At 47.1% G+C, this 20,412-nt stretch overlaps 3 protein-coding genes across 36 annotated transcripts in view; 2 read left to right on the forward strand and 1 right to left on the reverse strand.

Moving 5' to 3' along the window:
- The window catches only part of LOC120953866 (tropomyosin-2), a 44,429-nt gene extending 36,441 nt beyond the window's left edge, over positions 1 to 7,988 (forward strand). For 15 of the 33 annotated variants that reach the window (XM_040374232.2, XM_040374226.2, XM_040374230.2 and 12 more), the window contains one exon: positions 3,970 to 5,399. In XM_040374232.2, coding sequence (XP_040230166.1) covers positions 3,970 to 4,586 — 617 coding nt within the window. In that variant the 3' untranslated portion in view covers positions 4,587 to 5,399. Of the gene's footprint in view, positions 1 to 811; positions 2,196 to 3,969; positions 6,462 to 7,392 lie in introns of those variants that run through there. The other 18 variants (XM_040374238.2, XM_040374225.2, XM_040374222.2 and 15 more) reach the window with 3 other exon arrangements.
- Positions 7,989 to 8,500: 512 nt separating this feature from the next.
- On the reverse strand, positions 8,501 to 10,825 carry LOC120953867 (modular serine protease-like). The gene is made up of 4 exons (XM_040374246.2): positions 10,739 to 10,825; positions 10,334 to 10,643; positions 9,710 to 10,257; positions 8,501 to 9,647 (listed from the first exon to the last, which is right to left on the reverse strand). Exons 1-4 carry the CDS (start codon positions 10,812 to 10,814, stop codon positions 8,566 to 8,568), a joined length of 2,016 nt encoding a protein of 671 aa, XP_040230180.1. The 5' UTR covers positions 10,815 to 10,825; the 3' UTR covers positions 8,501 to 8,565.
- A 2,332-nt stretch (positions 10,826 to 13,157) lies between these two features.
- On the forward strand, positions 13,158 to 19,429 carry LOC120953868 (tropomyosin-1). Of its 2 annotated transcripts, none has more exons than XM_040374247.2 (5): positions 13,158 to 13,292; positions 15,027 to 15,479; positions 15,545 to 15,764; positions 15,845 to 16,022; positions 18,449 to 19,429. In XM_040374247.2, exons 2-5 carry the CDS (start codon positions 15,106 to 15,108, stop codon positions 18,529 to 18,531), a joined length of 855 nt encoding a protein of 284 aa, XP_040230181.1. In that variant the 5' UTR covers positions 13,158 to 13,292; positions 15,027 to 15,105; the 3' UTR covers positions 18,532 to 19,429. The 2 variants fall into 2 exon arrangements, with proteins under 2 accessions (XP_040230181.1, XP_049463678.1); XM_049607721.1 differs by lacking the exon at positions 18,449 to 19,429 and adding an exon at positions 16,793 to 16,910.
- Positions 19,430 to 20,412: the final 983 nt, after the last annotated feature.

Genomic DNA, 20,412 nt, shown 5'->3' on the forward strand with positions numbered 1-20,412 from the left:
GTCAATACTCATAAAGCTCGATCGGGTCTGTTGAAATCCATACGATCACAGCATCAAGTACACTAATTGCAATTATGTATAATATAATATCGTTTTTGATGTGATGTTTTTTTATAGCTAAACACTGCTTGAAGTTGTTGTATTTTTATTTTTTTTTAAATAATTTTTAATAATAACAGCTAGTAAAATGTGTGTGTGACAGTGTGTAATTATTCCTATAATCTAGGATCGGAAGCACTGAAAAATAACAGGACTTGAAAAACATTCTTGTGTTAAGATCCTCCAATTAAGAAGCTTCAATTACAAATTTTGCAAATTAAAACGTTTACTTAGCTTAATCATCTTTTCTTTACTTTAGTGTGAAATCCAGACTTTCATCACACAAGCAAACTACACCCTACCCCTAATTAATCCTCCTATTTATTTTATTGTTTACTTAATTTGATGTGTTTTTTCTTTCTTCGTTTTCCATTTCTTTTTTGGTTCATTTTTGTTTAACCCCGTTTTTTGAATGCGATGCGTGTGCGCGCCTCAAACCAAATATATGCCTTTGCTAATCGATAATGCCGCTACCCGATTGTTGTGCCTGCTGTATGTTGTTTTGCGCCCCTGGCCGGCCCGGCGCGCTCACCTGCCAAAATCAATTAATTGCGTCCACCGCCGGCATTACGTGTGCGTGTGGTTGCGCCTAACTCTCCTGTTCAACATGCTCCCGACATTGATCAACACAACCGCCACCAACAACAACCACAACACGTATAAATTCCCCAACCTGCTCGTGCAACCGCAACGTGCACGCGCGCTCACACAGACGATTTGACGGTCGAGCGTGCCAAGAACAAAATGCTTCAGGAGGAGATGGAAGCGACCCTGCACGACATACAGAACATGTAGATCAGAGGCGCATCAGAGGCGGCTCTGGCCTTCTTGCACACTGGCAAATGCGGCTAGTAGTGGTTGTGCGCTGCCTGGAGAAACAGAAAGAAAGAGAGAGAGAGAGAGAGGAAAGGTAGTTTGAATCGAAGGCGACGTAAGGCGTTTGGAGCAGTGAGCATAATTATTTGAAGAAAGCAGAAAAGACAGAGAGATAGAGAGAAATAGTGTGAGCGATAGTGAGCGAAGAGAGTGTCGGGATATTTACCGATGATCGCTAAACCGGAAAACCGTACTCTTGGGGGATCAACAACTATGTATTTGGCACGTCGGAAAAATGCAATGCGTGTTGTGCATATCGATGTGTGTCTGCCAATGTTCACCATCACACAGGAATCGAAAAACGCAACAACAACAAAAACATAAGCAAACCACACGCACGGCACGGCACGAATCAATTTTATCACCACCTTCCACAAGAACACATCGCATTTGTGTGGCACCCCACGCTACCGCGCAATTCATTGGTAGAGATTGAAGCCGATCGGCTGATGGCGGAGATTGAAACAGGAAGGAATTAGGAATGCTAAATGCTAGTAGTAGTAGCAGTAATAGTAGAAGCACAATAACGGAAAACATACAAATCATTGGTTTGGAATCAAAAAGTGCAACAAGTGTAGGAAATAGGTTGAAAGCGGTATAAAAATAGGCAATCGTTTAATTCAAACAAACACAAACACGTACATACATTTGAAAAGGTGTCCAATGCAATTGTACAAAAAAAGAAGCATCAATTTCAATCTGTTTATAGAATATTGGCAATCGGGTTGTGTCAGAAAGGGCAGTTTTTGTAGAACGCCGTCACGTCCACGTGCGTGTGGGTTCGCGTGTACTTCCCCCACTTATCATTCATTCCCCGATATCTTGTTTTAAGTTTTGTTTTTGTTGCATTTTAGCTAAATGGTTCGACGCATATACGCGGTTACAGCAGACATACACACACAAACACATACTCTGTGCCACAGCGTACGTCAATACAATGATAGGAGCAATAGAGAATCCCCCATTTTTTTTTTAAATATTAGATAGCATAAACTCGCGATCGTATTTAAAACCGTCTCGTCATAGAAAAGTTTTCCGGTTCGAAAACCATCCCCCCCCCCCCCACGGTGTTGATTGAAGTAGTATGGAACTTGATGCATTTTTTTTAGTAGCGTGCTGCTTTCTTCTTTTAAATTGCACGAAGCGAGATCGATGAAAACATTCCAACGGTTTAAGTGCATTCCGGAATAAAGTAAGTGTTTTGAAACCTTTTTTTTTTTTGAAGAAATAGCACCGTTTTGAAACATGATTGTGTGGTGTCGTACGCTTAAACGAACGGGGGGAGGAAACTTAGCCGAAACCGTTTAAGAAAAGGTAGCGTTTTATGTACACTCCGACATTGCAAGGAGTGTATCCCGTTTTTAGTTTGGGTTTTATTCACTTCCGGCGAAGAATTTAGTCTTTCGTTTGGTTCACCTTTCACGTAACCGTATATCATCCGTATGAAAGGAAGTTGACTCTCATCATCGTGTGGTGTCTTTTAACGTCGAATTGGTGTGAAAGACGCAAACGGATACACGGGCAGAAGTTTGTTCATTTTTTTTGTAATTCCCACATCCGCACCATCGTACAGTGTGTGTGTGTGCGTGTTGTGTGTGTATTAACGAGCAAGCAACAACAGGCAACGTTCATCAACGTTGGTTGATTTCATTCACCCTTAACCGCGTCTTGTTTGTAATGTTATTCTAGCTTATACGAACCATCAAACCCTAACAGTACCGTTTGAGCCACCAACGACCAACGTGCGCGCACGAAAGCGGAAAGATCTCGCGGAAATACACACTAGAGTTAAACCGTCGCGTCCCAGCAAGGGAAGTCGTCGACGTTCTTCGCGTTTTGCATGTTTGGAGTGCGTCCGCCAGTGGTGGTGGTGGTCTCGCCGGTAGCGATCGTCCAAAGCGCTGCCAATGGACCATCCTACCGGGGATAGAAAAGGACAGAAGAGATGAATTAAGGCGCAACTAAGGCACAAACAAACAACACTTTTATTATGAACACTCGCGAACGAAACGATGAAACAAGCCACAAGCGGCGCGAGCGCGATGTTAGGATGTTAGGTTTCCTGTTTTAGAGAGCAAAATTGATCGCTAGTTAGCGTGAAAAGTGGGGGTTGTGTGACCAGGAGCATGACGAAATTGCCGCCCCCGTCTCCGGCAGAGACAATATTCCAGGAATGTGCGCAATGCCACAGCAAAAGACCGTTAAAACGTGCCTTTAGGAGTTTCAATTTTCTTATACTTCAATGCTAGTTTAGATCATAAGCTTACGGAACACAGGAAGAGATGTGAATGTGTATGTGTGTGTGTTTGTGAATGTATTATTTTTTCGATCGATTGTTGTTGATTGTAAGACGAACTTCCCGCGGGAGCATAAAATCAACTGAACTCCTCGTCTAAATACACATACACACGCCGATCGTCGCTCGAGGCAAACGAACACCGAGTTACACATCTGCAGAATAAAGACACAACACACACCCCAAACACACATATATACAATCAAACACCACATTCACATTCACACACATACACACGAGTGGAACGCCGCAGGTGTGTCCAATGTGTGGGAGAAACAAAACAAAAAAATCGAGAGAACCCTTTATTGTATTTGAGTGTTTATAATATATTATTTTATCGTAAATCGAGAAAACAAACCCACCCGCTATTTGTTTTGCCGAGTTTGTGTGTGTGTGTGTGCGTTTTTTTAAATTTGATTGTATTATTTGTATTTGTTGTCGCTTTTCTTGAATGTTTTGTTGTGCACTTTCGCTTACGTTGTGTTTGCTTTTATTTTCTTATTTTGCTTTATTTAAAAAAACGATAAAAAACTGGGCGTCTCCATCCACTTCTTCTGCCACTGCCGCGCCACGTGTTTGTGTGGTCGTGTGGCCCACCTATCGTGCTATTTCTTCCCTCCACCCCCCCGAAAACTCTCCTTTACGCTTACGCACGCATCAAACCAACCGTCTGCCAACAACATCGTGCGTGTGCGCAGACGAGCTGATCGTCGAGAAGCTCCGGTACGCCGAAATCGGCGACGATCTGGACTTTGCGTTCGTCGATCTCATCCCCGGCATCGACCCGATCTGGACGGAGCGCCGCCCGAAGCCGAAGACGCCGCCACCACCGCCGAAGCTGCCGACGCCACCACCACCACCGCCAGCACCGAAGGAGGAAGCGGCTGCCGCTGCCGGCGGCGAGGGTGAGGCTGCGGCAGCGGGCGGCGAGGGCGCCCCGGCCGGCCCGACCAAGGCCCGCACGCCGAGTCCGTTCGAGCTGCGCAAGCACTTCCCACCGGAGGCGGCCGAGGTGCCGTACGTCCGCTCGTCCACCGGCACGACGCCAAAGTCGTCCCCGGCCAAGGAGGTGGCACCGGCTGAGGCGGCTCCCGCACCGGAAGCAGCGGCCCCAGCGGAGGCACCGGCCGAGGGTGGTGCGGATGCGGCCGCCCCACCGGCGGAAGCAGCAGCCCCGGCAGCGGAAGGAGAGGCGCCGGCTGCTCCAGCGGCGGAAGGAGAGGCGGCTGCCCCAGCACCGGAAGCAGCAGCGGCACCAGCAGAGGAAGCGGCTCCCCCAGCGGCAGAACCGGCACCGGAAGCACCAGCCTCGTAAAGAAGAAGACTGCCCGATAACCCTTTCCCCCCACTCCCGGCCCGCTGTTGAGTTGGCTCTTCCGGTACCACTTCCTGCTTTTGCTAAACTCCCACCCCATGCCAAAATACCCGTACGCTCCTTGCGCTTGTGTTTGTGTGTCCGCCCGCTACAAAACCTGTCCTCTGTATCTTTTGCTGTTGTTGTTTTTGCTACTTTTCTTTTGAAAGCACAATACATGCGCGAGATTTTTTTTATTATAATCCAGTAACAATAAACCGATTAAAAAAAAAGCTGTATCCAACTATCGCACACTGACCACCGGATAGGGAGCAAAAGACCCCACAACAGGCCGATTGGGATACTGAACGAACCACGGTCCGATTGGAATCGGATGCGCGTGTTTGAAAAGCTCTCTTTTTTGCCGCCACTGTAACCGCTCTTGCTGATAACACCCCAAAGCGCCAATGAGTGTGTGTGTGTGTGAAAGCTGTCTCGCTTGCCACTAGGCTAGGTAACATAGCAACAACACATACATTGGGATGGCTCCCACCCGACACGATCATCGCCGCTGCTAACTAGATCCATTTGATACCATTGATTCTTATGTTCCGAATTTCCGATTTCTGTTTCTTTCGTCGACGTGTATCTGTGTGTGTTTGTGTCACTACTATCACAACCTCACATCGTCCCATCCTGTCACTACTATCCGATCAACCTTGGCCGAACAACACTCCGCTCCTGCAGACGAACTCGTCATGGAGAAGGAGAAGTACAGGGAAATTGGAGACGATCTCGACACCGCCTTCGTCGAGCTCATCCTCAAGGAATAAGCCGTCCCCGTCCCGATGTAAAGCTTCCTCCCTTCCTGTGCCGCGGCTTCCACCGACGGCTGTACCGTCGGCGTGTCCCCATCGTCATCATCGCCATTACCACCGGCTGGCTGATGGTGGTTGCCGCGGAGAAGGGATGAAGCCACCGACGATGGTGCGGGAACTAACATCAACCGCGACCAGCGTGAAACGAGCAGAAGAAGAAGAGCAGAGGAAGGAATCGTTCGCTGGATTCTTGAAACCTCGATCAGCTACTACCACCACACCACTACCACCACCACCACCAGAAGCTGCTATTGCTGCTGCCGGATGATTTGCTGAGAATAAGGGGCGAGAGAACGATGACCGATAAACTGGAAAACACTCCGCACGCCGCCCCACGCGACCAGTGCGTGGAGCGATGGTGGTGTTTTGCTTGCCTTGCACGTGCTACGATCATTCTTTGCTGTTGTATGTGCCCTGTTTCCGATTACAAGAAAGAGTGTGTGAGAGAGAAAGAGAGAGAAGCGAACGGCGCGTGTGTTCTACCGTTTCCGGTGTTTTCCCGGTCGATGAGGATGCGATGGATGCCGCTTCGCTGGAGGTGAAGAGTACAATATATTCGCCACCGTTTGTTATCATCGCCGTTTCCGTTTGTGTTTGTGAACAGACAGACCCAAATGCGAGAAAGTAAATCATCCAACATTTAAGCAATTCGGAAGCGTTAGTGGCTGCCGGTTTGGTGTGCGGTAGGTGCCAGCGTGGCAGATTGATCGATTCGGGAATGCAATGGAACACCGTTTTCGTCCCGATAAAGAGAATAAAAAGAAGAACAACACAGTTTTCAAATAATAGCCAATGCTAAACAAACACGGTGAAGAAAATCAACATCATCTCACCCACACCCTCCACACCTACACACAAAGAACATCTTCTTTATTTCGATGTATTATGATATGTTTTATTGTAAAAAAAATGAAAAGAAAAAGGTAAAACCGCTGAGAGAAATCCAATAAAATAAAGAGCTAAGAGTACTTATACGAAAAGAGCTGCTACGACAAACGGTATGACTCGATTGGAGGAAGGCACGTGTTTTGAGTTTTTTTTCTGTTTGTTTCATTTCTGTATGTTTGTTTGGTTTGCCTTGTTGGTTGGTAGCTGATTGTTATTTTTTTCTTTCTCTTCGCAGTAAACAAAATCATGCAATTTTGCTTCTCTTTTTTGGTTTTGTTTCACTTCTTATTTTATAAAAAAATTGGGCAGCGATGTTTATTTGTTTAGAATGTATCTATTGATAAAAATATATGATTATTATGTGTACGATACCTGTGTTTTGTGTTTCTCTCTTTGTTTTGTTATTATTTTGGTTGATCATTTTTTTTAGGAATTTTCTGTTTTGTAAGTATGTACTTTATAAGGTAGTTTCTAATACTTAGAAAGAAAACTGCATTTAGATAGGTTACAATTACTTAGGAAATATTATTTTTCTCTATTGGTTGCATAATTTTTCTCTTCTGTAGTTATCATTTTCGGCCCTAAATGTACAATGGTACAATATCCGTTAAATAGTTTAAGTGTCGTAACACAAAATGTCACATAAAATAATGTTTAAAAAATGCACAAACCATTGTATAACTTCAGGCGCCAGAGATTAGTTTGCCAATACCGATGAATCAAGCCTGAAATTTGTAATTTGTTAATGATACTGTATGACAGAATGTTATGTGTTAGAATCAACTATTTCGTTATCGTCATCAATTACGCGTTTTAACATTCGAAAGGAAACACAAAGTTCTAAAACGAAGACTCTAAAACGATTCCACAGTAAACGCCTGTTAGTATGCAAATCGTATAGCACATTCAAATTGATGCGCACTGACGGTTGGCGCTTTGCGGATCGTGTTTTGTTCGACTTCACTCAAACATTTGCGCATTTTGAGCAATTAACTCCCGACTAACCTTTACTAACATACACACACTATTTCGTTCCGATCTTTCAACTTCTCTACTTGCAGACGATCTGAACAAAGAGAAATCAAAGTACAAAGCAATCGCTGCCGAACTGGACCTAACGTTTGCGGACCTATCCGGATACTAACCAAACACGCACTGCCTGGAAGAAGAAGAAGCTGTTCGCTAACCATTCCCTCAACATAATCATTCCCGATTGCGCCGTCATCTGCTAGCTACAAAGTTCATTCGCATCATCGCCTCGTAGTGTCCAGTACGATCATTATTATTAGCCAGTGTCCGGTTAGAAGCAAAAAAAAAAACAATTCCAAAAACGCTGTGGTATATTTATTGCATGGCAAAGCAAGTGAGGGGAAGAGGAGGGACGAATATTGTAACTATTATTACAAACTTTCCGCTTTATTATATAACGCGACGTTTTCCAAGGAAGTAAAACAATATGCCTCATGTTACGTTAGCGCTGCGATCGTGGCGGGCGATCGTGTTGTATTGATTTTGCGCACACGTTTCAATCCATTTGCAGTCTTTGCTGTTTTTCTTTTCTTGCCGACGAGCAATCCGTGTTACAAAGACAAATCATTCCAGGTTGCATTTATTTGCGTGTGCTTGTGTGTGTGTGTTTGAGAGAGAGAGAGAGAGAGATAGAAGTGTAAATGATTTCTTTTCACTAAAACGGGAAACATAAATCACAACAACAAAAAACCGTACAATCCACGGATGGGGCAGCGTTTAATGTGGTCCAGCAAAAATCAAATGCTTTTCTATGAGTGTCTAGGTATTGCGTGCGCGCTTGATGAACAATTTAAAAGAACATCTAACTCATAAGAAAATGGCAAAATGTTAGGTGATTAATTTTTTCTCAAGCTTTTGTGATTTGCTCGTTAGTAGGTGCATTGTGAAGGAGCGGAAGCATTAAGCGGTGCCGTTTATTTGGCAACGCAATATATAAAAAAAGACAAGAAAGGTGATACCCACCGTGGTGAAGCAAGTGGTAGGTGAAACGAAATGAAAACGGTTTTTGCTCGCTCTCGATTCTCAAACAAAAAAGCAAAAAAAAAACAAGAAGAAAAGTATAATTAAATCTCCTCACATGTATGTGTCGCTCACGACCAGGAAGAACAAAACAAAAATAAAGATCGAACGCCAACGAAATGAGTTTTTCTCCTTGGGGGCGGTTTTAATCACTTTCTCTCCCTTTCTCCCCCCCACTCTCCCCATTATATCACGGGATACCGACTTTCCGCGTCCAGTATCATTGGAATGTAGTTTTGCACCTCGGTAAACGCGACGTACTTGTTGTTGTCGCACCCACCGTCCGCTGCCCGCGGCGCCGAGCTGACCAGCCCGTACAGGTAGTACACCGTATCGCCCCCACCCGGCTCCTCCTTACCCAGCGCAAACCCCCCGCCACTATCGCCCTGGCACACGCTCGTCCCGGTCCGGGGACTGCCGGCACAGAACTTATCCCCCGTCAGAAAGGGCCGGTAAGCGACGGGCGAAAACTCCCTGCACGTCACGTAGTCCACCGTCGCGATGTCGATCACCTTCAGCACGCTGCTCAGGTTCCCGGTGGACGTGGTAAACCCCCAACCGGCCACCCGCCCAACGCTGGCCGGCCGGATGCGCTTCTCGCTCTCCGTGCGCAGATTCCGCTCGAGACAGATCGGCCGGATGTAGGTGCGGAAGGAGATGAACCCGTTCAGCACCACGATCGCAATGTCGAGATTGTAGTAGCCGGAAAAGTCCTGGTACTGGGGCTGCGTCAGTATCTCGTGGATGTGGAAGTACTGCGCCGGGAGCGCCTCGATGGCGGCAATGTCGCGCCGATACTTGCCCGCCGCCAGCCGGAAGAAGCGCTTGTCGAAGAACCCTTCCGTGGCCCAGAAGCAGTGGGCGGCGGTCACGACCAGCCGCTCGGTCAGGATGGAGCCGCCGCACACGTACTGCCAGTCGGGCGACCGCAGATCGTCCAGCGTGTCGTCGTGCAGGTTTTTGTAGATCGCCATATGCCACGGCACCTCGGCGATGGACACGTTCCGGCCGCCGATGATGTACGCTTCCGCGTCGGGCGTCGGTGTGCCGCAGACCGGCTCGCAGCGAAACACCGGACCGTCCCACGAGCCGTCCACGCAGCTGAGCGTTTCGTTGACGGGCTCGAGCGGTTTCTGGTAGCCGACGCGGCACCCGATCCGGACGCGCGTCGTCGGCGGCAGGGGCCGCTTGCAGGTGATCTGGCGCCGCTGGTACTCGCAGAACGGTTCGATCGTGATGCCGTTGATGGGAATTTCGGAACAGTATTCTGGAATCGAAGGATTGCACGATTAGATAGTGAAGAAGAAGTTCCAAAGCACGCCTACTCACTCTCGCACACCGGGAACGGTTCCAGCCACTCGCCATCGAGACAGACGATGGTGGCCGCACCCTTCAGCGTGTACTTGTCCCCGCACACCACATGCACCGAGTTGTAGTTTTCGATAAACTCTCCCGCCAGTATCGGCACAGTTTGGGCCGTTTCGTCCAGCACGAACCGTCCATTCGGGGGAGCGCTTGGCACGACGCACGATCCCGGCGGTCCTGTCACCTTCACCACCGGCGCCACCGTTGTGGTCGATGTGGTCGTCGTCGAGGAAGTCGGCGCCGTCGTCACGGGGCGTGGCGTTGTCGAGGGGAACGGTCGCCCACACAGCAGCTCATCCTCGTCCGACCCGTCGCGACAGTCGACCACACCGTCACACTTGGAGTAGCCGCCGATGCACGCCCCGTAGCTGCAGCGGAACGAAAACGAGGGACAGAACACGAGGCTGCAGAGCGGCTGCGTTTCGTCCGTCCCGTCCGGGCAGTCCTCCTGCCCGTCGCACACCTGATCCGCCGGGATGCATTCGCTCGAGCGGCAGGAAAACTCGGTATTGCTGGAGAGAGAAGGAGTGGCATTCGGAGTGTTAGTTTGCGGGAAGATTTCGCACTTTGGCACCCAGTCACACTTACGAGCAGTTCCCGTGGGCCGCCAGTATGGTGCCACTGTTGCCCGGACAGTGGGCATGCTCGTCCGAGTGGTCGGCACACTCCCGCACCCCATTGCACAGGGCATTGCCGTCCACGCACGCCCCGTACTGGCAGCGGAAGGCGTAGCTGGGGCACCGGATGAACGCACAGCTGGCGGACGTTTCGTCCGATCCGTCCTTGCAGTCGATCACGCCATCGCACTGCTGGTGCGACTCGATGCACTGGCCGCTCGCACACTTCCACTCGTAGTAGTTGCACACTTTTCGACGATCGCGCCTGTACGATGACGCTGCTGCTTGAGGGGCATTCGTTCGGGGGGGGAGGTTAGAATGAGTTGAACCCGGGAATCCCCAGCACAGTGGGGATGCGTTTGCTTGCTACACTCACCGTTTGCGCCCGCGGCAAGTAGTACCACAGCCACACAAAGCACTGCACACAGTGGCCACTTTCGTTTGCGAATCATTTGTTTGGACGAAGTTTTCGGTTCCAAAATGAGTAGTAGAAATTTGTTTTGTTTTTGTGCGAAAGGTGCTTTGCTGTTGTTTGGTTACATTTCGCACAGGGGGAACAATTCGCACAGCAGCAGCCCGGTCGTAACCAAGGTTACACAGTCTCTGATCATCGCGTGTGCTTTAGACGCAGCAGTGCCTATAGCGTATGATGCCTATCGCTTCGACCGCGGTGCCGTGGTATGCGTGTTTCGTGAGAACCTGTTTTTTAGGTTTTTGTTGCTTTTGCTGTTGGTTTTGTTTTTCGCCCTAATCGCGGATGAGCAGTCGACGACGACGACGAATCGGAATCACATTGTTCTGAGCCATAGGTCAATGGCTAGGCGGATTGGGAAGCGGCTAAATGAACACGCGCAGGCTCTGGTGCGTACGGCGCATCGGGTTGTACGGGTAGTAAGTATGACGAACGCATGAATTGATTCATGACGAGTGTACGCACTATGTAAACGCCTAACAGCCGAAAGGGAGAAACTTATTAGTTTATTAGGCGGGTAGTTTTGGTTGAGGGTTTTTTTTGTTTTTGCGCGTCAGGCTAAAAATAAGGCTGAGCTGGCAAGATATTTCGGGGATGGTATTTATATTAATTTTAGTGTGTGTGTGTTTTTTTTTCTACCAGCGAAAATCCGACGCGTAGAGATAAACATGGCAGAAGAAACCTTCAGTGATGAACAAATGATAAGGGTAGCAGAAGGATTTTCAGACCTTTAAACAACACATTTTTTCAGCTCGAAAACGAAACGAAAAAGAAGAAGAAAAAAGAATAGGAAATCAGGAAGTATTAGTGCACACTAGGTATTGTGTGTATTTATATAAAAAAGCAATGAGTTTAATTTAATTAGATCATTTCTAAGTTCAGCTCATCTCTGTTTTTAAAACCAATTCATTCAATAAGTAACTCAAGAAATTAAAAATAACAAATTTTATGCGGTTTTTCAAAACAAAAAGCTTAAATATAGAGTAGAATCTACAACATGTTGTATAGAAAACTCTTTAATAATACACAGTAATAAGAAAGAAATAAAATACAAGCTCAAGAATCGTATAATATAGCTGAAGCATCATTTACAATCAATAAGTAAATAAAACGGAAAATTAAACGAGAAATGCACAGCCTAGATTCTTTCGAATTTGTAATTGTTTCAAGTATTGTTTATACATACATATATGATTGCCTATAAACAGTAATAAATGAATAATAACTAATAATAAATGATAAAACACACAACTCGTTGGATTAAAGAATGAAAAACTAAACAACAATGCAATAGCATTGTTGTACGTTTACAATAAAGAGGGAATTAAGCAAAAAATAACAACAACAAAACCACACCAAATCACAAGCAAGTATGACTAACTTAGTGACCTTTTTTTCTTTTTAAAAATAATACAGAAAAAGAGTAAATATGCAGCCGGCGCGTACAGCTATTCGGTTGCCTTGCCTTCTAAGAACAGAATTGCGTTCAGCCGTGTGATCTAAATTTTTAGGTCAATTTACTGACCATCTTTTCTATGCCGAAGCAATGCGAGAGAAGCAAAAAAAAAGACACCAACCGATGATGAAAATTTAATATTCCTTCGGATATTTTTGGCGTACGAAGGCGAACCCAGAGGTGTTTGGTGGTGTTTGTTGTTTTGTCGGTTGATTTTTACGCCCTGTGCGATGTGAGGCACGAAAAAGAACCACTGTCTCTCTACCAGGCACTGGTTAGTTGTTGAAAAATTGGGTTGAAAAATCGTTTTGTACGAAATGAAAGCAAAAAATACTCAAAACGCGCAGTGTCGGGTGATTCAAATTTAGAATCGATGCGCACCGCGAGAGTGTAGCAAAAAGCAGCACGAAAAGAAAGAAAAAAAGCACACACACACACACACACACACACACACACACACACACACGAAGGAAACACCAACCAGCCGCAGTAAGAAAATTCGTTCATGGGGCATGTCGTGGCTGCTGGCTACTACGATTGCTGCGCTAAAAAGGAAAAATGCTTCTCCTTTTCTAACCGTCGTGGTTCGTGGTTCGTGGTTGCCACCCCTGCAAACACACATACACACATCTCAGAGAACCGATCGTGGTGCGGATGCGCGTGCGAACTGCACGCGCACTAGATTTGCGCAAAGGGGAAAATGTGCGTCCCACGCGCACCAGCACATCGGGGAAACAAAAATGCGGGGAAAAGCGCCAAAAACGTGACGTCACCGTGAACTAAAGCCGACTCGGCGGGATCGTGCTTCACGCACGCTTTTCCCCGCTTTTCCTATGGCGAGTGTGTGTGTGTGTGCGCGAGGCCATTTCGTGCACCGTCCGGGACTGGTCGCACGGCTGTGTGCGTCGCTCGGCGTAAGGGTCAATCGGAGTTTTCCTCGTATTGCGCTACTCAGTGCTATCGTGTTTTTAGTCTTGCGAGGATTTGAGTGAAAGCGCTCAGGTTGGTTTTGTTGTTTTTGTTGTTCCTACTTTTTTTTTTTTTTGCTTGAAAGGAAGTTTTGATTTGCCAGCGAAGGATAGTCCTTACGTTTTGTATTACAATTAGGGTGAAAAAGTGTATAATCTTTTGTTTTTTTTTTGTTTTGGAAATGAAGCTTTACAGTGATACCAAATTGAATAGTATGAAAAAGTGCAGCCCAAAGTGCATCCTTAGTACGGTTACAGTAATTGGTAGTAGGAACCATTTAGCAGTCATCGGCAAAACTCCTTCCTAAACCATTAAAAACGTGTTTGGTTAGATAAAAAAATGAAGCAAAATTACAACAACAATTAAAAAAAAACGAGACATTCCTTAACGTGACGGCCTCTACCAGGGCAGCATCAGCAGTGAACTATTTCGTGCGCGTACAGGTGTCCGTGTAAGCGCCCCCGGTCAGTCAGATAGTGTGTCGGTGATCGGTGGGCCCGAAATAGCGCCAGACCGACCAATCGCTGCTACTGCGGAACGGCAGCAGTTTTTTTCACACGCAACGGTTATAATTAACCATTTAGCCTAAATCTCGCGCACGGCACACAACAACAAGAAGAAGAATAAGAAGAAGAGGAAGAGGAAGAAAAAACATTTGATTTCATCGCGGGTGTATTGGGTAAAAAAAAACAGCCCCCCGCGTCTAAAAATAGTCTCCATTGGGGTTTGGGTATGATTGAGTAACCGCCTGTTACTGGTTAGCTGTGCAGCGGAAAAACTCTGTTTTGTGCCACCATCTTTTGCTAAGAGTAATCGAACATTGACAATGTATCCACGTATCATTCAATGCCGTCTAATAACCGGAGGCAAAAATTTGCCAACTCTCTGCACTGAGCTTGTACTGCAGGGCTGCCGTTTCTGTTGGGCGCTTTGCGCATGTCCGTATTTTGCGCATACCGTACCGGCAGCCGCACGATTCAGCTACACTTCAGCTTATAAGGTCCGTCGGGCGGCTGCCTCATCCCCTCAGCCTCAGCCGTTTGCCACGGTATATACTAACTCCTGCCGGGGAGCTATTTTTACTAGAACAGATGCGCGCACGAACGCTGATGCGCAGGCCGCCTGATGCGTATGCGTGATCTCTCGCACTCGCGCCTACTGCTGTCGCCACTGTGCTGCAACCTTCCTTGCACGGTTTTGGTAAGGATTTGGGGGCTACCACCATACCGTTACGCAGCGAGGGCAATTGTTCGCCGCGGCCTACTCATTTATGAAAATTTCTTGAAATAAACAGTGGCCTAGAGCAGGTTTCTCGGGGTGGGAGCAGAGGAATGGCGTGGAATGCGTTGCGTTGAGTATGGAATGTTGGGTAGTGCGTGGCGTAGGGACGGATGCGAATGTAGGATGGCTGGAAGGCCTAGAGTCGAATGTTCTATTATTAGGAATTGCCAATGGATTTCAAGCAATAGGCCTGCTATTTTGTACGTCTCTTGATGTGCTCTACTGGTACTGTGGCATGCAAAATTGGGTGCCAATGTATTGCAACTGTATTTTTGCTCACTTTACAAGGTTTTAGTGTTAAGCGCGAAAAATCCTTGGCAATTACGAGCAGGTTTAATTAACAATATAGTTGATGGAGACGAACAGTAGCTAAGAAGTAGATCAAGACGTTAGGACCTACAACTTTACATCTTGCGTTCCAGAACTCAGCCGCAAGAAACATTGTATCTCCTAACTGTTCGTTTGCCAATTTGTTCACTTCGACAGCTAGCACCTGCAAAAAGGAAAGCTCCTGTTCCTATTTCATTTTCTGTGGCCCGCGGTTAGCTAAAACAAACCATCCAAAATGGACGCGATCAAGAAGAAAATGCAGGCGATGAAGATCGAGAAGGATAACGCGCAGGACAAAGCCGACACCTGCGAGAACCAGGCGAAGGAGGCGAACCTGCGCGCCGACAAGATCATGGAGGAGGTCGCCGACCTGACCAAGCGTCTGGAGCAGGTCACCCAGGACCATGAGAAGTTCAAGGCTAGCTTGGAGCAGGCCACCAAGGACAGCGAGGAGAAGGACAAGCTGCTCACCTCGACCGAGGCGAACGTGGCCGCCCTGACCCGCAAGGTCCAGCAGGTTGAGGAGGATCTGGAAAAGTCTGAGGAACGTTCGTCCGCCGCGCTGTCCAAGCTGCTGGAGGCTACCCAGTCGGCTGATGAGAACAACCGGTAAGCACAGGGCAATTGGGGATGACAGCGGTCAGCTAACTAACGTGCGCGGGGCCTCTTCGCAGTATGTGCAAAGTGTTGGAGAACCGTTCCCAGCAGGATGAGGAGCGTATGGATCAGCTGTCCAACCAGCTGAAGGAGGCGCGTATGCTCGCTGAAGACGCCGATACCAAGTCCGACGAGGTGTCCCGCAAGCTGGCCTTCGTTGAAGACGAGCTGGAAGTGGCTGAGGACCGTGTCAAGTCCGGCGAGGCCAAGATCATGGAGCTGGAGGAGGAGTTGAAGGTACGCAGGCGGAGCGAAGCAACCGGACAAGCCATTGAGTGTAACATCAATCTTCGTATCTTTCCGTTCCCTTCCCACAGGTCGTCGGTAACTCCCTGAAGTCTCTGGAGGTGTCGGAAGACAAGGCCAACCAGAGAGTGGAGGAGTTCAAGCGCCAGCTGAAGAGCCTGACGATCAAGCTGAAGGAGGCGGAGACCCGCGCCGAGAACGCGGAGAAGAACGTCAAGAAGCTCCAGAAGGAGGTCGACAGACTAGAAGGTACGTGCGAGAGCTTGCGCGACCCCCTGTATCTAATACACCACCAACAGCCATACCCGAACCATACAATCTGCGCGTGTACGATCGCGTTGGTCGTCGTCGTCGTCGTACCTTCTGGTGCTCACACTAAACGTGTTATACGGATAGGCAACGGGTAGTCTAATAGTTGTTCCTCGAGGCGAAGAGTACTGCGTCACTGATAATACACAGAGATAACACAAACAGATGCACACGTACCATCACACTGACACATGTTGTTACGTAGGCTTTACAGTAACAGTAGCTGTTAGATGCCAGACAGACAGACAACGCAGACAACACCACACACACATACACACACACTATTCTATTTCTCTCTTCGCTGTTTGCTTACTTGAATAACCTGAGCTGTAAATAGCCGCCAAGGGTGCTTTTGCTGTTTGCCATAAACCAAAAAACAAAAAACAAACATAAAACATAAACCCCGAAGCCGTTAGCTTGGTCTGTCCCCATAGCGGGGTCCGAGCTAGCTGGATCTATTGAAATCCAATCACACCATCTCCAACTCCTCGACCTGAGCGAAGATCAACATATCTCTGCGGCGCACGATCGTCCGACACCGGGATGTGATGATCAAACTTCCCAAAAACCGTGTCTCCACCATTCCACCACGTCAGTCCACCATCCGTCCAGCCCACCATCCGTCCAGCCCACCATTTCCGGAACAGCAAACGACCTCGGGAACAACCACGCAAATCCTAACAAACTTACCTTTCTGTAATCTCTTGCAGACAAACTGATGAACGAAAAGGAGAAGTACAAGGCGATCTGCGACGATCTGGATTCGACCTTCGCCGAACTTACCGGATACTAAACTGCACGCTAACTTCCGTCTTAACGTTGGGCGTCACTGCCTGCCCGTACCAGCTTGCCTCAAAACCCTTCCACACCCTACCAACTTCCTTCCCCCACTCCTCCCATTTCTGTACCACTGCTGCTCGCTTTCCCCTCGCACACTTCTCTCCTTCACAGCTCTCCTGCATCCTCCCGCCTTCCTTCCTCTAGCCAAGTCCAGCTAACGAAACGCGAAAGCTCTCTGTTCGCGCACTAGCGACAAGATATCCTTCGACTGTGCCTTCTGCTACATCTGCTACTGCGTCGCCGTTTTGAAGTGGTCGTTCGGTGCCTAAACGGTGCCCGACCTATACTACGATCCACGATCACGCAGAAACAAAAAACTCCCCGCATCACGTTTCACGTTGGTGCGCGGTGATAGTAGTGCGATGCTATCCGATCCGACCCTTTAGGTATTTATGTGTAACGCACGTTACATACACGATTCTGCTATGCGTTTCGATTTGGTTTTTTTTTCTGAAAGTTTTGTTTTCACCGCCACAAACACTCACCACTTTTGTTTTTGTTGATTGATCCATTACAATCCACCGGCTGTGTGTGTGTGTCGGCTGTGACGTTGTACATCTTCTGCATTGTCTGCATTGTCCAGTCCGCACGTCCGTCATATTTGTACCTATATACATATATTGATCACCTCAAATGTGCTCGTCCGTTTCCGGTTCCGTTCGGTGTTTCGTTCATGTGTACATGTGTTTCCATTTCACATCTTTGCAAAAAAAAAGAACATAAAAGCACATCCACACAATACAATGTTCTGATCGTCATCTTCCGTTCGCCCGGAACATCTTCCACCTAGCTCACACATACACAAACACACTCACACACGCGACTTCTCTTTGTGGCCGTAACTGTTCAGCATTCAGCAAAGCATTCCACTCTGTGTTACGTTGTGTTGTAAACGTCCGTTACCATCCCGTTTCACCTGTACGTGCGTGCGTTCGTTGTACACATAAACTACATACCAAATCCCGAATATCCATTTATGTTGATCGAGCCTCGAGTTCCCCCGGTCATCAGGGGGAGGTAAAAACCCTTCCGACAGGATAGCTTTAGATCCCCATTCCATCCAAAATGCGCCTCGATCTGCATTGCGTGCATAGACCGCCGCTTTCTAACCATACATGCGCTTACCGTTTGCATCCTGTTTTTTTTTTGGAACTGGCTTGTGTTGTTCGGTGTACTAACGAGTTTACTATCATATGTACGTAAACACATTCACTGGTTCTGCTGTCCCCATTGTTTGACTCATACGTTTGACCTTCGTGCGACAAATCACCATCGACCACACCGAATATCGTCCGTACGCGACAATCGGGCAATGTGTTATACTACGTGTCCTGGGACGCAAGATCGTTCGCAAGCCCTTCCCGTGCAGGCCAGAGAGAGAGAGAGGCTCCCGCGACGATCGGTGTCTGTGTATTTAAAGTGTCCATTCGTTTTTTTTTGTGGCGTTCAAGTTATGTCCATTTGGCAGACGGTTGCATTCCTTGTGCGATGTGGTGCTAACAGACCTTTTCTTCACTTCTTCACAGATGAGCTGGGCGTCAACAAGGACCGATACAAGTCCCTGGCCGACGAGATGGACTCCACGTTCGCCGAGTTGGCCGGCTACTAAGGTCGGCTTCCATCTATGGCCGGCTAATTCGAGGGGAAAAGATCGGAGTGTTACGATCGGTATGGTATAACGCCGGTACCCTGGACTGTATACCGTTACCGTGCCCGTACCGTACAGCACCTGCACTTGTTAACACTCTGTTACTTTACCTATCGGAAGGCATTTTTGAACGAACTTTCGCGATCGAAGCAAACGAGAACCGAGCTTAGCTTAGGACAGTCAGGCAGCAAAAGAGTAAATTTACACCGCGAATGTAAGGAACGAGCGAGTGCGAGAGAGAGAGAGAAAGAGTGCATTAGAACATCTAACTTAATGCGATCATCTAACATCACCGTCCCAGATGGTACAGAGGGGGGCGGGTGCCCACAGAGAAAAAACAGAAACACCAGCAAGGCACCATATTTATAGAGAACAGAGAGCAAGAGAAGCCCCTCCTAAAGACCCCAAAAAGAGACCATCCCAGAAGCAAGGTTACAAAAGATCATGTTGTTGTTGTTGTTGATGATGTTGTTGTCATTGTTGCTAGTCGCCAGCGTTGTTTTTGGAAGCTTCTATACATCCTTGCGTCGGAGCGCACAGGTAGTAGTGGTGGTGGTGGTCGTGAGTGGTTTTGCGGTTTGTCCATTAGGCCTGTAGGCAAGTTTGGCACCAAACACACACACAAACAAACCAATCAGTTGGCAGTGAACAGAGGTGACCATCTTGTACAACAAACAAACACAAATACACACACATACACATACATTAATCCACTCTGTCTTAGATCCGAGGTCGTAAAACAACATCAACCAATGTGTGAAGCATGCGTATCTTCCAACGTCTACTTTCTCTTGATAAATGTATTATTTATATCTTTTGAATAAAACTACGAGGACGGTAAATAATTTTAAGTAAAACATCCAGAAACGTGCATTACTTTTGTCCAGAAATGGTTGAAGTTGTGGATAGTAATTGATGATTGTCTAAAGGTGTGACTTTTTAAATTCTATAAAACACGAGACTTCTTAACACGTGGCCCGGTAAGTATGAGTCCTAACGACAGAACAAAAGAGAGCTCTTATTCTGCTCTTGATGTATGACGTGCCATACAAATGTGTTAGCGTTGGTTGGGTTTGAGAATCCGTACAACTATATTGTTCATTAACGTCACTACGCGTTGTATTGCAAACTTTTTGTAACAGAAACTCGGAGTTGTCACGTGTTTGCTGGACGCAACAGCCCGAAGGATCTAACTACCAAGAAAAGTTTGTGAAGTTGTTTCAAGGTGAAACCGAGAGAACAAGATAATCTTTGGACAAGAGAAATTCAGAAGGATAATTAAAGGAAACAAATACATCGAGCGTCCAACTCCATGAGATCGCTTTAAAAAACCCGTTAAACGATGGAAGCGCATGGTAGTTTGAACGGTCAGACACGTTAGCACGTGTTGGAGCATTTTCAAATATTTTTGTTTGCTTGCATAAAATGATACAAATTTTAATTAATTTTTAACTAATTTAAAAAAAGTACAAAAACTTTTGCTAAACTAAATTAGCTTTGCACTTCATTCTTTTTTTGAGTGTATAGGTGTGCGATAGGTGTTGCTCTGACGTTTCAAGTTTCTATTGTGACAGTTGGAAGACTTCCAGAAAAGTTCAGACCTATTTTTCAGAATATTTTCCATTTCGTTTGGGTATATTGCTCCAAACTGGTTCTCTTTCTCTCACTCTCTCTCTCTTTCTCATGTTTTGTTCCTCTCGTTCATCTCTACACATCTCAGCATCGTTCATCTCATCTCTCAGCATCAGCAGTTGCTCCGAAAGCCGCGTAGGAGTCGCAAAACTGAAGCAATTAGTAGGCGACGACGACACCAAGCAGCAACCGGAGAGCTTAAAAGCTCCG

This window comes from Anopheles coluzzii, chromosome 2 (assembly GCF_943734685.1).
Source record: "Anopheles coluzzii chromosome 2, AcolN3, whole genome shotgun sequence".
NCBI lineage: Eukaryota > Metazoa > Arthropoda > Insecta > Diptera > Culicidae > Anopheles > Anopheles coluzzii.

What these genes read in the sequence shown, in the direction of transcription:
- LOC120953867 (XM_040374246.2), bottom strand. Translation starts at nt 10,814, where the DNA reads ATGATTCGCAAACGAAAGTGGCCACTGTGTGCAGTGCTTTGTGTGGCT. An exon ending in ACTTGCCGCGGGCGCAAACG is followed by an intron (nt 10,644 to 10,738) that starts GTGAGTGTAGCA and finishes CCCCTCAAGCAG; the next exon opens with CAGCGTCATCGTACAGGCGC. An exon ending in GCGGCCCACGGGAACTGCTC is followed by an intron (nt 10,258 to 10,333) that starts GTAAGTGTGACT and finishes TTCTCTCTCCAG; the next exon opens with CAATACCGAGTTTTCCTGCC.
- LOC120953868 (XM_040374247.2), top strand. Translation starts at nt 15,106, where the DNA reads ATGGACGCGATCAAGAAGAAAATGCAGGCGATGAAGATCGAGAAGGAT. An exon ending in TCGGCTGATGAGAACAACCG is followed by an intron (nt 15,480 to 15,544) that starts GTAAGCACAGGG and finishes GCCTCTTCGCAG; the next exon opens with TATGTGCAAAGTGTTGGAGA. An exon ending in GGAGGTCGACAGACTAGAAG is followed by an intron (nt 16,023 to 18,448) that starts GTACGTGCGAGA and finishes ACTTCTTCACAG; the next exon opens with ATGAGCTGGGCGTCAACAAG.